This window comes from Lynx rufus, unplaced genomic scaffold, assembly GCF_022079265.1.
Source record: "Lynx rufus isolate CCGP_SWC_20201006 ecotype Redwood Valley unplaced genomic scaffold, mLynRuf1.p SCAF_5, whole genome shotgun sequence".
Taxonomy (NCBI): Eukaryota; Metazoa; Chordata; class Mammalia; order Carnivora; family Felidae; genus Lynx; species Lynx rufus.
Genome location: NW_025814867.1, coordinates 157,077,271 through 157,092,882, shown reverse-complemented (window position 1 = coordinate 157,092,882; position 15,612 = coordinate 157,077,271). Strand labels below are relative to the sequence as shown.

The following is a 15,612-nucleotide window of genomic DNA, read 5'->3' as shown; positions in this document are numbered from 1 at the left end:
GAGGACGGGCTGTGTCTGCGGGCCCAGTGTGGGCAACACCTGGACCTTTCGGTTTTTCTCGGTCCTAATGTGACCAGCTTCCGGGGATGGGAAGCGTGTCCTGTCGGGCCCTCTCAGGGCGGGTCACCGTGAGCACGAGTGGGAACTCGCTGGCATCTGTTGATTCGGAGGTGGGAGGAGGGTCCGCTCGCAGCTGAGGCCGCGTCTACGGGGGCCTCCCCTCCCCCGGTGCTGCCCCGCAGACCCACGCCGCCGTGCTGGATCAGGAGGGGAAGGTGGGCGCCTCGGCCAGCGGGCGGGCCATGCTCTGGATGGCCCACTGCAGGATGCCGTCGAAGGAGTGCTGGAAGACAGGAGCGCAGAGGACTGGGAGACCTGCCTGAGCCCCCAGGGGACAGGTGCACACAGCCTGGGCTCCAGCGTCCCCTGGAGTCACGAGCATCCCGCCCCTCCTAGTCACAGGTGGGGAAACTGAGGCCTGAAGCACCACAGGGCACGTCAGGCGAGGGAGGACTCCTCTTTTGGTGCTCTGCCGTAGCACCCTGCGAACACGGGGCACGGCCGCCACGGCTCTTCTGCCTCCGTCTTCTTCCCGGCTCCGAGGCAAGACCGGTTCTTTCCATCGTGTGCTCCCGCAGGACAGAGGGGGCACGGGGAGACCCAACATTCCAGCATAATGGGGCGACTGCCCCCTTTCTCCAACGGCATCAGGCGACCGCCCCGCCGGAGCCACGGGGCCAACATCCAGTGCCCGGGGCCACCCTGAAAGACTCCTGCACTGAGACCCACCCGTGCCCAGCCCACCACACCGGGCAGGGCCCCACAGCCCCAGGAGGCCACGGGCGGGCCACCGGGGTGTGGGAATGGCTGGAGGAGTCTGACCTCCTGTCAAAAGAAGATGGAACCCCAAAAAGGCCCATTTCCTTCACAGCGACTATAGCTGTTCATCTTAGGGTGGAGAGGCTGGGGCTGGGAGGGGCCGTGAGAGGTCCACCGGAGGCAGAGGTTCCGGGGCGCCCACCCCCCCCCACCCCCAGGGGGAGTCATGGCATCAGAGTCAGGCTTCAGCGGTGCTGGTGCTGAGGTCCTGCAGCCACTGCCCCCCCCCCCCCCGCCCCAGATCCGGGAACTCTGGACCAGGCTAGAAGCAGAAAGGGCTCAGGGGCTCCTTTCAGCTCCTTTGTGCGCTAGGGGCTCCCGCATGTGCCGGGGGGCCAGAGCCGTGCGGAAGCAGCCTGGGCCTGTGGTGCTCAGTGCACCCAGCAGGGTCTCCCAGGCCCTCCTCTGGCTCCGGCTGCTTGGGGCTGGGTGGGGGGTGGGGAGGAGAAGGAGGAGCCCCAGCCAGGTGACGCATTACCTCGCTTAGGAGGGATTCCAGGTCGTCCCTGTGCACACCCGGCTCGTGACCAGCAGAACCGTCCCCTGCCTGCAGCCCAGGAAAGGGAGGTCAGCCCAACTCCCGCACCCCTGCCGGGCACAGCTGGAACAAAGCGGCACACCATGCAGAGGCAACAAGGGTCTAGGGGACAGTGGCTAATGCCAGGACAGAGGGCATGCTGCCCCAGCAGGGCCCTGGGAGCTGAATTCTAACACCCAGCTCCTGCCGGGGTCGTGGGCACGAGCGAGCTTGGGGCTCTGGAAGCTGGCTGCCCAAGGCCCCCAGGCCTGCCTGCCTCCACGTGCTGCATGCAACCTTCTGGGGAAAGCCAGGTGACTCAGAACCAGCTAGAAGGGACCGTCGGGGATGGAGAAACTGAGGCCCAAAGAGGAAAGCGTCTGGTGTGGTGCCAGCCATTCATCCATCCGACTAGCATTGCCAGGGCCAACCGTGCCCCCTCCCACCCACCCCCCCCCTTAAGGGGCCAGAGCCTGGCAGCAGGCTGTCCATGAACAGCCTAGGAGGGAGAGAGGACCATGCTAAGTGGACCCACATGAGACTGCCAGGTTCTGGCTCAAAATAGCCAAATCTGAGCTCGTAAACACAGGCCCTTCGAGGCAACATCAGCCCCAGGGGCGTGAAAAGGGACCCAGCTCCAAGGTGGGGGTGGGGTGGGGGCTGCTGGGGAAAGCGCTGGGGCCACACCCACATTTTCAGGACCGCCCCTGGGAAGGGAGCCAAGGGGCTGGGACTTCTTAGTCTCCAAAGTCGTTACATTTTACATCACAAAGACAAGGGGGTCTTTGCTAAATTGAGAAAAGAACCCAGGAGTCGATGAAGAAGCATCTTCTGGAGGGAGGGACCCTCTCTGGGGCGGGGTGGCACCCGGCAGGGCGCGCACAGGTGTGGGCTGAGCCGTGGGCGAGCACGTAAGCCCCCTCGTGGGCAGAACAGGGGCCCCCGTGCCTGGGCTGGCATCGCACATGCACAGTGTGTTCGTGGGAGGATGCGGCACGGCTGGGGAGCACGCCGGGGCACCGGTGGGGTAGGACTTGCCACCACGCAGGGCCCTGAGAGGTTCTTGGGGGCGGGGCGGCAGGGACACGGTCAGGCAGGATGAGGTGCGCCACCTGGAGGCTCCCGGGAACACACGGGTTCTGAGGGAGCCCGGGGTGACCGCTGGGTAGGAGGGCAGAGGGAGGCCACTTCTCCCCGACGGCTCCCGGCCGCAGGATGGGGCTGGACAGGGCCCCGGCGCAGGGCCACGGGGGGACTGGGGTCACACTGGGGAGTCAAGCGGGCTTGCTCATCCCCGGTGGAGCCCTCTTGCTGCGGCCGCTTCACCCCCCACCCCACTGTGGGGATCGTGCGCCCCAGGCGCTGGGAGGAGGCCTCGGGGGAGCCCTGCGCTGGGAGACCAGGGGCCTAGGGGGGGCCTTGCGCTGGGAGAAGGGGGCCTAGGGGGGGCCCTGGCTCAGTCATCACGAAAGAACAGCCATCCCACGGCCGCTGGTTTCCAACACACGTGATCCGAAGGGAAGCTATTTAAACAACTAAATTGTATGAAACAGTGAACGCAGGGCCACGGGGCGCGGCGCATCCGCGAAGCTGGCACTCGAGTGTCCCTGGAGGTGTGCTCGCCACCTCGACCCCGCGGGGTCCCCGCCTCCCTGGGCAGCACTGACCTTGGCGGGCCCGGGCGCGGCTCGGGCGGGCGTCGGGGCGGGCGCGCCCTCCTCGGGGGCCGGGGCAGTGTCTCCGGAGCAGGATCGGCAGCGCGGGACGGCCCTGCGCACAGCGGAGGATGGTGTCGTGGGCTGCCGGTCCCCCGCGGTGTCCCTCCCGGTCCTGCGCCCAAGCCGCCGCGCTCACCCGGGCCGCGCTGCGCCCGCGGGGAAGTGGCAGCGCCAGTGGAAGGCGGCGGCGCAGTGCGCGCACCGCAGCGCGTCCGCGCCGTCCCCGCACACGCCGCACCGCGCACCTGCCGGGCCCTGTGGGGGGACAGAGTGGTCACGGTGGGGGGGAGGGGCGCCCACGCCCTCTGCCCCGCCCCCGGGAGCCCAGCGACACCCAGCACCTTTGCTCTGCAGTCCCGAGAGACCTTGCTCCGCCTTAGTGGACCCGGACCCCCTTTAGGGCTGGTCAAGGGGACCCCAGAACCGCCTCCCTTATTGTCCTGCCCCTGTGAGGGTGGTCTGGGGTAGGGGTTCCAGGAACCGGGGCGGAATGTATCACCCCTGCTGGAATCCCTCCGGGAGCCTCCCCTCCCTGGTTCTGCGTGCACAACCCCTGCCCCCCCACCCCCGTCTGGCTCCTCCTCCCTCAGCCCTGACCCCAGCCCCCCCACCTGACTACTGCCCCCCTTCCCCGCATGTCACTCCTCCTATTTAGGCTCCGTCTGGTTGTCCTGCGGGCCCTGAGCTCCCAGAAAACAGCCACCCCCACCTCAGCACCCCCTCACCTGCTGCCCCTCGGGGCCCACACACAGTAGGGGGCGCAGGGCTGAGGGGTTCAGCACCGTCAAGGGGGCTGCAGAAGGCGGGGCCAGCAGGTGCTTGTAGGGGCCGGCAGCGTCCGTCCCGGCTGAGGGCTCCCTGGACAGCCCCTTGGCCTCTTCCCCCGTCAGCTTCAGCCCCAGGAGGACCTGGAAGCAGAGGGCCGGTGCTTGGAGAGGCCACGGTGGCCTGTGCCTCACCACCCAGGGAGTCAGCGATCACTGGGACCCGGGAAAGCCCCGGGGGCTGGCGTGGGAACCCCACATGGGGTTGGAAAGGTTTGGGTGAAGCTCCTGGCTCTGTGTCCTCAGCAAGGCACTTGACCCTCTTGCCATCTACAGACGGGGTGCCCGTGGCCCTCACGGGCTGTCAGGGAGGACTCCGGATCTACCTGGACGTGTGTTGTATCATTCCTGTCTCTGCTGCAACAGAACGCTTAAAACATTTTTAGAGAATGTTATTAGTAGCCAAAGTGCATCCCCTGAGCCTGGCGACAGAGCCAAGGCCCCACATGGGGCCATTTCCCAGTGTTAGAAGCCAAGCTGATGAGGCCAGGCCGGGGGTGGGGAGTCCCGGTTCCAAGCCTGGGGCCCCACCCACGGGAGTGGCCGGGAAGCTGGTGGGGGGGGGCCTGCGGTGGGCCTGGGCCTGGGCCTGGGCATACCTGGGTCTCCGCGGGCGGCTCCTGGGGCTGGGGCTCCTCGGCCTGGGGAGGGTCCCGCTGGCCTCCTCCCCGGAGACAACTGTAGCACCTCCAGGTCCCACTGCTCACGTGGTCCACGTGGTCACCAGCCAAAGACATGCAAAGGGGGCAGAGGGGACCGCAGACTCCCAGATACACAGGCAGGGGAGGCCTGAGGTCTCCTCCACGTTGCCACTTTCCTTTCGCAGATGGGGAAACTGAGGCCCAGGCTGGACAGTGGGCAGAGCCAGGATGGGAGGACTGCCCCGGCCAGTGAGCAGGAGGGCCCAGGAGGCTGGGAAGCTGAGCCCCGGGGGTGGGGGGGGGGGGTGGCCCTCGCCAGTATGGTCAATGTTCCCTCTGCTGAGCCCCAAGAATCCGGACATCTGTTGACCTGCAGAGCCCCGTGCGTGGCTCTCGCTGGCCTTGCCCTCCCGACGGGACCTCTCTGAACTGGGGACCCGCCCCCGTTTCCGCAAGGGGGACAGTGCCCAGCAGAAGGGGACACGGTCAAAAGCAGGAAAAAAGAGAAGATGACCGCCCCACCCCTGGAGGGGAATGATGACCTCGGCTGAACGCCCTCATTTAGTGACAAGCATCAGAGACAAGTGGCCTGGTGAAGGCCACTCAGGGAGCAGGGGCAGGGCCAGGGCTCGAAGGTGGGTCACTTCTCCCACGCAGGCTCCTCCCCGCGAGCTGTGGTCACCCGTGGGAGCTGGCAGTAAAGGGCAGGACGCGGTGGGCGGGGGGAAGGGAGCGCCAGGAGGTAGACGCGGGAGGACTCTGGCCCCGCCCAGGACGGGCACCCACTCTGCCCGACTTCAAGTAGGACCTTGTTTGGAGGAGGGGGGCCGGCTGCTTGTGGGACTTTGGGCTGGGGGTGTGTGGTGAGATGGGCAAGGTGGCCGCTCTTCGCTGGGGGGCCTCATTCTGCTTCTCTGCCCTCTGGGGCCCTGCTGGCCAGGCTGGGAGGACCCAGCCTGGGTGACCCGAACAGAGACACTTCCGGGCAGCCCCACACCCAGGTCAGTCGGGCAGAAGTGGCCGTGAAGCCAGCTGGGGGCGGAGAGCGGCCTGCCGGGCTCACCTGGGAATCTCCCGGAGCGGCGGGGACAGGCAGGCCAGGTGGAAGGCCCGGGGGCAGCCGTCACAGCAGATGAGCTCCCCGCCGTCCCGGCACACGGCACACTCATCCTCGTTCTTCTGACACGGGCAAGACACGCGTATCCTCTGGGAGATCCGGGGCGGCGCGGCGCCCTCCCCGAGAACCTCTCGCAACAGCTCCGCCGCGGCATCCCCAGGGGCCCCCAAGTCCCCTGCCTGCCCCCAGCCCTCCCCCACGACACTCTCCATCTCGGAGACCCTAGTCCCCTGCGCACACCCCCGGGCCAGGCCGTCCCTCTTGGGAGGACGGAGCCTCCAGAAAGCCCCGTTTCCCGGGGGTGCCTGTGTCCCCAGCAGCATCCACACTGCCCACCCCGCACGCCCTTCTTCACAGCGCAGTGGAGCGATGGCTGGCGGCGTTGCCATCAGCCCCAAGCACCCGCCGTCCCCGCGCCTGGAGCCTGGACGCTGCCTGTGCCCCTGCCCAAGTGGCACCACAGGGCCCTCCGGGATGCCTCCTCCGGGCCAGGCCGCCCTGCACAGCGATGAGCTCGCTCACTGTAATCACCCCTTGATCCTGCCAGCCGGGAGCTTGGAGGGGGGCAGTGGGACACGGGTCCTGCTCCCTCCTGGGCGCCCGGGGCCCAACAGCGCCTGGCGGGGGGCCGGAGGCGGTCAGATCTGTGGTGGGTTCTGTGCTGTGCTGGATACTCAGGTCCCCGGCTCCCAGGAGGGGCCACCTCCCCACCCCCTGGCCCGCTGGGAGACTGTGAGACCGGGGACAAGGGCACCCAGCCCAGACCCGTGGTTTTAAACACCTGGTAGGACTCACTTTCTCTGAGTTATTTGAACACAAGTTGTGTGTTATCAAGAAAACTGTTGTTAAACGAGGAAGCTCCACCCTGTGAACAGAAGCTTAAGGCTCCGTCCTCATCACCCAAGGGAGAGCCCTGGACAGGGGCAAAGGGGCAGAGGGACCCCCTGTGGACGGTGGAGACGAGGGTTCCACTGTGGCCTGGGCATTACCTGGTGGGGCTGGGGCTCGCTGGGGAGGGCGGGAGGGGCCTGCACCCTGCCCTGTGCGCCTGCTCTCGGGTCGCCTCCACCCTGCTAGGGAGAAGGGGGCGGGTCACCGGAGTGCGGAGCGACCTCCGGGCAGGCCCAGCCCCAGCTGAGCTCTGTGTTGGGGGGTGGCTATCAAGGGCAGGGCTTACAGGGGCGGAAGCCTGGGTCCCCTTGGCTCGGACCAGGGTCTTTGGGCCACCGCTACGGGCCTTGTTCTTCCCCGCACCGGGGTCTTCGAACTTGCTGGGAGTATAAAACTCTCCCCCAACCTGGATGCACTTCTTGGAGCCACCTGGGAGGAGAGGATGGCTGACCTGGGAGGCCCAGGAGGGTGGGGGGCAGAGTGGGGGGACAGAGAGGTGGGGGGGGTGGAGTGGGGGGGCACTCTGCAGCTGGCCGCTCCCCACCCCCCACCGCCCCAGCCCCAGGCAGCTCTGGGACCAGGGTCCTGGGCACAGCAGGGGTCCTCTGCAGGGGACGAAGGGGGTGCTGCACCCGGCCAAGCGTGTCCACCTGGAATCTCAGAGTGTGGCCTCATTTGGAAGCAGGGTCTTTGGTGATGGGATTAGTTAAGATGGGCTCCCGAGGGACACTGAGTCCAGTGACGGGTGTCCTCAGGAAGAGTGGAGGGGACGCAGACAGATACAGGGAGGACACCCTGAGACTTGGGGGCAGCAGCCGCGGCGGTGGGGCCCGTAGCAAGGACTGCTTGCGGGGAGAGGCAGGAAGGACTCTGCCCCGGGGCCTCTGGAGGGAGCACGGCCGCCCACGTCTCCACTTTGGAACCTCCTGCTGTTTTAAGGGCCCGGTGCGTGGCCGCTGGTTATAACTGCCATGGTGAACTACTTCGGGGTCCCCGGGACCCTCCCTGGGGGGTGACACCAGGGCCCGCATTGGCTCCCTGGCCGTCCGCAGCATCCCCGGCCAGCGTCCAGCAGGAGGGAGGGGAAGGGGGTGGTATGCGGGTGGGGCAGGTGCTGGAGAACTTCCCAGAAGGGGATGAGCCCAAGACCCCGAGGGGCCCCTCCGGGTGGGCAGAGTCACCCGGGAGGTGGCCCTGGACCGCCGACTTCCCAGAAGCCCGGGAGCCCCCACCCGGAGGGACGCCCTCGGTGCCCGTCCCCCCTGCAGAGGTGGCCACCTGCGCGCCAGCTGCACGTGCACCTGGGGCCTGCGTCCCCCTGGCAGCACCCTGGCCTGGCAGTGCCGTCTACCTGACTCAAACACCTGCTGGATGAGGATGCCCTCCACTGCCCCATGGGCTCCGGGGACGTCCCCAGACGACACGGTCACGGCTCTCTGGACCGAAGTGGACGACATGGTCTGAATTCCTGGGGAAGGGAGCACAGGGCGGGGGGCGGGGGGGGGTCATCGATTGGAAAGACGGCCCCTGAGCACCCCCTGCCTGCAGGCCGTGGGGAGCGAGAGGCGCCTGGGCTGCGGAAGCCTTTCCTTCCGTCCAGGGCAGGCCTTGGAGGGGGCCCAGCCCCTCCACGGACGGACAGACAGACAGCCAGCCCATGTGTAAGTGCAGAAACAGGCCATGGGTGTGGGGGGGGGGGTGAGGCTGTGTGGTGTGTGTGTGTGCGTGTGGAGTGTGGCATCCGAGCTGACCAAACACAGCAGGCAGGGCCGGACAGGGACCCCCAGGACATGGCCCCGGGCGGTGCTGGGAGGGAGGCCGGGTTCCCAGGGTCTGTCTTCAGGTCAGGTGACTCCGGTCTCCTGGACCCCCCACCCTGGGGCAAGGAGGGGACAGAAAGGGGCCAGGCTTCATCCGGCCGAGGGACCAAGAAGGATTCTGCGGAGGAAGCACAGTCTGGGCTGGCCCTGAGGACGGGGACACTGAGACGGGCACACGTGGGGTAACCCGAGGTGCCCCTCTTTCCCCAGTGAGGCTGTGCAGCCAAGGCTGTGGGGTGACATGCCAGGCCTGCAGGGTCCCGGCTCCCAGGACAGGCCGGCAGAGGGCAGCACCCCACGGGGCCCTTGACTCGGTGACCCCAGCCCAGGAGGTCGGGAACCTGGCTCACCGTTGCCCAGCAGGGGGCGCTGCGGCTCTGCGTTGCTCTCCGGCTTCCTGGGGTGCTTGGCCTTCGCCTGGGAGCCTGCAGGGGGGAGTGTGCAGGGGGAGCCACACCAGCCTGGCCCTCCGCTCCCCACGGAGGTGCGGGGGGGGGGGGTGAATGCTGGCGGCCAAGGGCGCATGCGGGCGGGCGGGGCCTCCCAACTCCCGTGGTCCCCTTGCTTTACCGGCTCTGGTGTCCCCGTCAGTAAAAGGAAGTGACCCCCACCTGCCTACTTCTCGGGGTCCTGGGACGAGGGCCGGCTGGGCTCACCCACGAAGCACCCACAGGGATTCTCCGCAGCCCCGGCGACTGGCCGGGGCGGTGGGGAGAGGGGGGCTCCACGGCAAGGCAGGAGGGGGACGGCCAGTGGTGTCGGGCCGTCTGTGACCGACCAGTACCTCCAACCAGATACCTGGGTTGGAGGCGCCCCTAGGAGACAGTGCCCCGGGTGGGGCGGCCCTGGGCTCCTCCAGGGCCTTCCTCTTGGAGGGGGGTCTGGGCAGCAGCACTGGGGCCTTGGGGCCCGTCGGGGGCTTTCTCCCCTTCCTCGGCTGGCTGAGGTCCACGTCTGCGGGGCGAGCAGGGACCGGGCCTCAAGACCAGAGCCGACGCCCTGGCAAGGTGCGCGAGAGCTCGGCCCTTTGACGCTCAGGAGCCAGGACGGTCCTCGGTGGTGTCGGGGGGCTCCCTGGCCACCCCCTCCCTTTTACAGTCCGGCTGGGATGACTCCAGCCGCCCCCGGCTCCCGCAGAACCCCAGTTCCTCCCACAGCAACCCCCCCGACCTTTGGGGAAACAGTCTAGGATGGGCTGCAGCCGGGCGTATCTCTCCAGATTGTAGTCCTTAAAGAGAACCCTCCAGAAGTCCAGGATGGCAGCTGCGTCTTGGGTCAGGAGCCACGAAAGGAGCGCGTGGAAGGCCTGCGGGCAGCCTTCCTTCTCCTTCAGGCGCAGGGTCTCCTGAAGCAAGAGTGGGGGCTGGGAGGCCCCACCTCCTGCCCCCCCTCCACAGCGCCCGCCTCCTGACCCCCACCACTCCACACTCCCCCCTCCTCCTGACTCCCCCCTCCTCCCGCCCCCCCTCCTCCACGGCACCCCCACCTCCCGACACCCCTTCTGTCTTTCTGGAGGGCAGAACACCATCCCAGAGGGTGCTGCAGGTGACCTGGGCACCGTGTCCCCTCAGCTTACAGCGGGCATGAGGCTGCCTGGGGGTGCTGGGGGTGAAGAAGGCCCACCTGGAACTCATCCTAGGGGAGCCCCTAGCTTAGAGGGCAGCTTGAGGAGGGCCGGGCAGGGGCGCTGGGGAGGCACAGGAATCGCCCTGGAGACCCCGTGCCTTCTCCTCTTCGCCAAAACAGCCCGCCCACACCCCCCTTCCTTCCCCCCCACGGGCGGGGCGGGGTCCGTCTGGAGCTCATCTTGCCAGACATTGGCTGGCTGGAGGGCAAGGCTTGGGGAAGGCGAGGGGGACATTGGGGGTCTGTCTGGGCCCACCTGGAACTTGTCCTCGGGGACCACGTCGTGGTCAGCCAGCGCGTGCAGCAGCGGGAAGGCGCCGTCCACAGCCATGGCGATCTCAGTGCGGTACAGCCTCAGGAGGTGACGAAGCACCGTGTCCCCACCTGCCTGGGCCTCACCCGCCGTCGCGGGGTCTGGGGGCGCGGGGCTGGGGGCCCCCTCTCCCCGCCTGGGGTCCCGCGGCCTTGGGGTACCACTGGACTTGTGGGGTGTCTGGGCCATCTCTGCCTTCTGGCCCCCGCGCTGCCCCTGACCTGCCGGGCTCCCGGGCGGGCACCCCTGGTCAGGCGCACCTGTGGGGGGGGCACCTCTGTGAGCCAGAGCCCCGTCTCTATTATACTAGGCTCCCCAAGGACAGAGCAAAGGCCGTGTTTCCCTTGAGCCAATCAGGGTGGGAGGGAGGGGCAGGGATGGAAACTTCCCTGTGACCCAGTAAAGAGAAGGTCCCATCCGCTCCATTCACACCTGCCAGCGGGCTGCTGGCTTCTCTTTCTTCTGTAAAGGAAGCTTCCGGACCAGGGCCCGACCCCTCCTCCATGAGAGGGCTGGGAGGGCTGTCAACTCCCCAGCTGTGGTTCTGTTCGAATGGGAGACAGCCAGGACAGACAGGTGCCCTTGGCCTCACCTGGGGCCCCGTGTCTTGGGCACCAGCAGGCACTGTCCAGGTGCTCCGGGGACCGTGGGGCGGATGGGGGCAGCGTCCCAGGTGGGGAGGGGGCATTACCGTCCCCACTGCGCCAGCTCAGAGCCCTGGGGCCGGGCTATAGGGGGGTCAGACGGAAGAGTCCCTGTCTGATGGAGGACGGGGCATATGACGAGTGTCAGTGGGCACAGCAGTGGGCGTCGCCTGGAGGCTGTGTGATGCTGGGCGAGTCGTTTTCCTTCTCTGAGCCTCAGTCCCTCATCTCTAACTTGAGCACATCCCCCAGTGGGGGACCCAGCTGCCCCCTACCCTCCCCTTCCTCCAGGTGTGTTAGAAAAAAGGCAGCTGACCCCGTGGACTGAGGCCAGTGCGTGCCTTGTCCCGCTCGCAGCCCCGGGAGAAGGGAAGGATGCCCCAGGAGCCTGCTAGGGCTGGCGACAGAGGCTAGGGGGCGGTGTCCCTGAGGGGGTTGCAGCAGAGGGGGGCCGCATCCCAGGCTATGGCGGGCAAGGGCCGGGGACCGGGGTCTGCAAGATGGCCACCCATGGCGGCCCAGTGTGGCGGGGGGCGGAGGGGCCAGGCCATCCCTGGGCCCAGCCGCAGAGCCACAAGAGGACTCCCGGAAGAAGGATCTGGTCAGGCTGGGGCGGGGCTGGAGGTGAGCGCCGGTGCTGGGAAGCCTGGGGTCAGCACAGCGTCGTGTGCAGAGGGGCCAGGATTTCTATACTGACGTGGGAGCTCGGGCTGGGGAGCTGACACGGGAGTCCTGTCTCGGTGTGTCCCCCTCTCCAGGCCGGGGTCCCTGGGAGTTCAGTCCTAGACAAGCTGAGGCTGTCCCAGGGCGGTGTCCTGGGGCGTGTGGGAGCACGATTGGGCTCGTTGGGGCGGGAGTGGTGGGGCTGTGGGGCTGGTCACCTCAGAGAGCTGGGCCCTGTGAAGGCAGTGAGGCTCAGAACGGGCCGGGGCTGCCATGGAATGTTCTGGGGCTCTCGCCGGGGAGCAGGGCCCTTGGGCTGCCCGCCTCTGGGGCTCCGAGCCCCCGGGCTGCGGTGCTGTGGGTGGTGGCAGTGGAGGTGTGGGTCTTGGGGCGGGCCCGCCTGTCCCGCACTGTGCCACCCGCAGACACCCAGAGGGGACGTCCCCTCGGGCCCACACCGGGGCTGCCCTCTCGGAGGGCACGGGCTCACCCCAGCCCGGGCCTGGCAGCCACCTCCTGGCCTTTTCCTGTGCCCTCTGGCACGTGTACATCCACGGAAGCACCTGAAGGAAAGCAGAAGTCGAAGTCGCTCCTGAACGCCCCGTCCTCTGGGGCAGCCCTCGTGTCCTCACTCGTGGGGGTCGGGTCTCAGGGAGCAAAGCTCCTTCGTGGCACCTGCTGGGCCCGCCAGCTGCAGAGTTCCCACATAAAGGACCCGGGGCTCTGGGGCCCGGGGGCTCAGTGTCTACCTCCTTTGGGCCAGGCTGCCCCCCAGTGCCACTCCACGCACGGCAGAGTTTTCCCCGGTGGCCGACTGACCAAGGGACACTTTAGCCACCAGACAACGGTCCCCGGGGGATTAGAAACGGCCAAAAATATCAAGGTCTTCACCTCGCTTTTCTGGAGCCACGAAAGCCTTGTGGGTGCACCTGTGTCAGCAGCCAGGCCTGGCTCTGCAAAGAGGCTCCTTGGAGAATTTTGGACTTTCCGCCAGGCGGGGGGTTTCCCTGGCGACCCCTCGCTGCAGGTGACCTGGAGCCACCGGGGCTGGTGGGGGCCCCGCCCTGCCTTCGGCTGGTCACTCCTCTCGTGGGGCTGAGCCTCACTCCGTGCCTCGGTGAGCCACCGGGCACGGCGACATGCCTGCCCCTTGATGGGCCATCTAAGCCTCTGTCCTCGCCTCTGAGGCGTCTCTTCTCCAGCACGGTCGTTTTATGTTTCAGACACAGCTAGCCCACCCTGCACCACGCCCTGTTGTGGGCACGTTGCAATCACACTCCATCTCAGAACCGCCCTGTTAGGTCAGCGTTATTACCCCCATTCTACACATGAGGGGGGTGAGGATCAGAGAGGCTAAGGAACTTGACCAAAGTCACACAGCAAGTCAATAGCCGTGGATGGATAGTGTCTGGGCCCATGCTCTCAGCACACAGGACACTCCTCACGTGCCCAGGCCATGTTGGGTATGTCAGCCACAGAGAGGGGGGAACCCTTCCTGTGTGAAGTGCCCACAGATTGGGGATGAGCGAGGTCCCTGCGGCAGGGTAGGGTGGGGCCTAGAGGGACCTGCTCCTTGGCCGCTGGGCCTCGGCTCCCTCAAAGAAGCCCGGACACAGTGATCTTCTCTCCTGCCGCAGAGGGACGCTTCAGTCCAAGGGGTTCCCTGGAAAGGGCTAGGCTCCCAGAGGTAAGGAGGCACAAGGTCCCTCAGGAGCCTTAGAACACCAGCCCAGGCCTCGGCTCGGGGACCAGGGCAGGAGGGGCCCTGGGACCTGTCCCCTGGGGACTTCCCAGCTGGTGGGGTATCAGGGCAGTTTCAGTCTCCTGGTGACACTCTGTCTCTTGGCCACCAGCTAGCTATGGGACCCTTTCTGGGTCTCGGTTTGCCCATGAAAGATGCTCCACATCATTACTCACTAGGGGGTGCAAATTAAAGCCAAATGAGGTACCACCGCACCCCCAGTAGGAGAACCATTCTCAAAAGACAGAAAAGAAAGTGTTGGCGAAACCCTGGAGAAATCGGAGTGCTCCTGTACTGATGGCAGAATGCAAAATGGTGCCTCCACTGAGAAGAAGGTTGGGTGATTCAAGAAGTTTCTTAATAGGTTAATTTTTTTTAAGATTTGATTTTATATTATTTTTAATTAATTAATTTGTTTTATTTTGAGAGAGAGAGAGAGAGAGAGGCAGAGAGAGAGGGAGACACAGAATCTGAAGCAGGTCCAGGCTCTGAGCTGTCAGCACAGAGCCTGACGCGGGGCTCGAACCCACAAAATGAGAGATCATGACCTGAGCCAAAGTCGGATGCTTAACCAACTGAGCCACCCAGGCGCCCCTTAAGATTCTATTTTTAAGTAATCACATCCAGTGTGAGGCTGGAACCCACAACCCCGAGATCAAGAGTTGCACGCTCCATTGACTGAGCCAGCTGGGGGCCCCAATATGCTAAGTTCTTAAATAAGAATTACGATATGACCCAACCAGTCCCCTCCCAGATATACCCCCCAAGAAGGGAAAGGAGTTGTTCGAACAAAAATGGGTACAAAATGCTCACAGAAGCACTACTCACCACAGCTAAAGGGTGGAAATAACCCAGATATCCGTCTACAGAAGAATGGATCAATCAAATGTGGTCTGTCCACAACAGAATTATTCAGCCATGAAAAAAGATGAAGTGTTGACATGCATTACAATGTGGATACACCTCAAAAACATTATGCTAAGTGAAATAAGGCAGACATAAAAGGCCACTTATTGTATGATTTCATTTATATGAAATACCCAGAGGAGGCAAATCCACAGAGGGGATTGGGGCTGGGGGGAAGGGGTAAGGAGATTGCTGATGGGTATGGAGTTACCGTTTGGAGTGACGGAAAGTTCTGCAAATAGACAGTGACGGTTACACAACATTACAAGATACTAATCGCCGTTGCATTATCAACTTCCATAAAAATTATAAATTTTATGCGTATCTTACTACAAATAAAAATGCTAAAAATCAATCGGACATATTTGTGTGGGTCTATTTCTGGGTTCTCTACTCTGTTGCATTGATCTGTGTGTCTATCCCTCCACCAGTACCACACAGTCTTGACTACTGTAACTATATAACAAATCCAGTAGATCACTTCTCGGCCTTTTTGGTTAAGATCAAGTGTAGTATAATAAATCCAGTAGACCATCTCCTCCCATTTTATCCTTTGTTTTCAAAATTGTTTCAGTTTCTCTAGTTCGTTTGATTTACCATATACATTTTAGAATAATTCTATTTATAAAAGATCTTTCCAGGATTTTGATAGGAATTGCATTAAATCTATATATCAATTTGAAAAAACAGGAAAAAAGGGGGGTGCCGGGGTGGCTCAGTAGGTTAAGTGTCTGACTTCAGCTCAGTTCATGATCTCACAGTTTGTGGGTTCGAGCCCCGTGTCAGGCTCTGTGCTAACAGCTCGGAGCCTGGAGCCTCCCTCCCATTCTGTCTCCCTCTCTGCAGCCCTCCACACTCTGTCTCTCTCTCTCAAAAATAAATAAACATTAAGAAATTTTAAAAAACTCTATATATCAATTTGAGGGCAATTGACATCTGGGTATTGCAATCCATGAACATGGTATGTCTCTCCATTTATACAGAGCTTCGTTGATTTCTTTCATCAGTGTTTTGTAGTTTTCAGCAAACAAGTCTTAAACATGTTTTGTTAGACTTACACCTAAGCACTTACTTTTGAGCAAGTGTAAATAGTTTTGTGATTCTACTTCTGGTGTCCACCTGTTTGCTCATTATTAGCATACAAATGCTTTTTTGCATATTCATCTTGTATCCTACAACCTTGCCGAACTCCCTCTATTGGTTCTAGAAGTTTTAGGGTTTTGTTTTGTTTTGTTATAGAATCTTTGGGATTTTCTACAAACAAAATCGTGTCATCTGGAAATAGAACACTTTGACCTCTTCCTTCCCAATC

The 15,612-nt window shown here is 63.7% G+C and overlaps 1 protein-coding gene across 1 annotated transcript; it reads right to left on the bottom strand.

The window, feature by feature from the left end:
- Positions 1 to 262: 262 nt before the first annotated feature.
- Positions 263 to 10,535, bottom strand: AIRE (autoimmune regulator). Its single transcript, XM_047100497.1, has 14 exons — positions 10,290 to 10,535; positions 9,578 to 9,752; positions 9,206 to 9,361; positions 8,758 to 8,832; positions 7,939 to 8,055; positions 6,874 to 7,016; positions 6,686 to 6,766; positions 5,643 to 5,758; positions 4,538 to 4,637; positions 3,840 to 4,022; positions 3,251 to 3,369; positions 3,064 to 3,166; positions 1,358 to 1,426; positions 263 to 343 (listed from the first exon to the last, which is right to left on the bottom strand). The coding sequence occupies exons 1-14, from the start codon at positions 10,533 to 10,535 to the stop codon at positions 263 to 265; spliced, it is 1,764 nt and encodes a 587-aa protein (XP_046956453.1).
- Between the last annotated feature and the right edge of the window lie 5,077 nt (positions 10,536 to 15,612).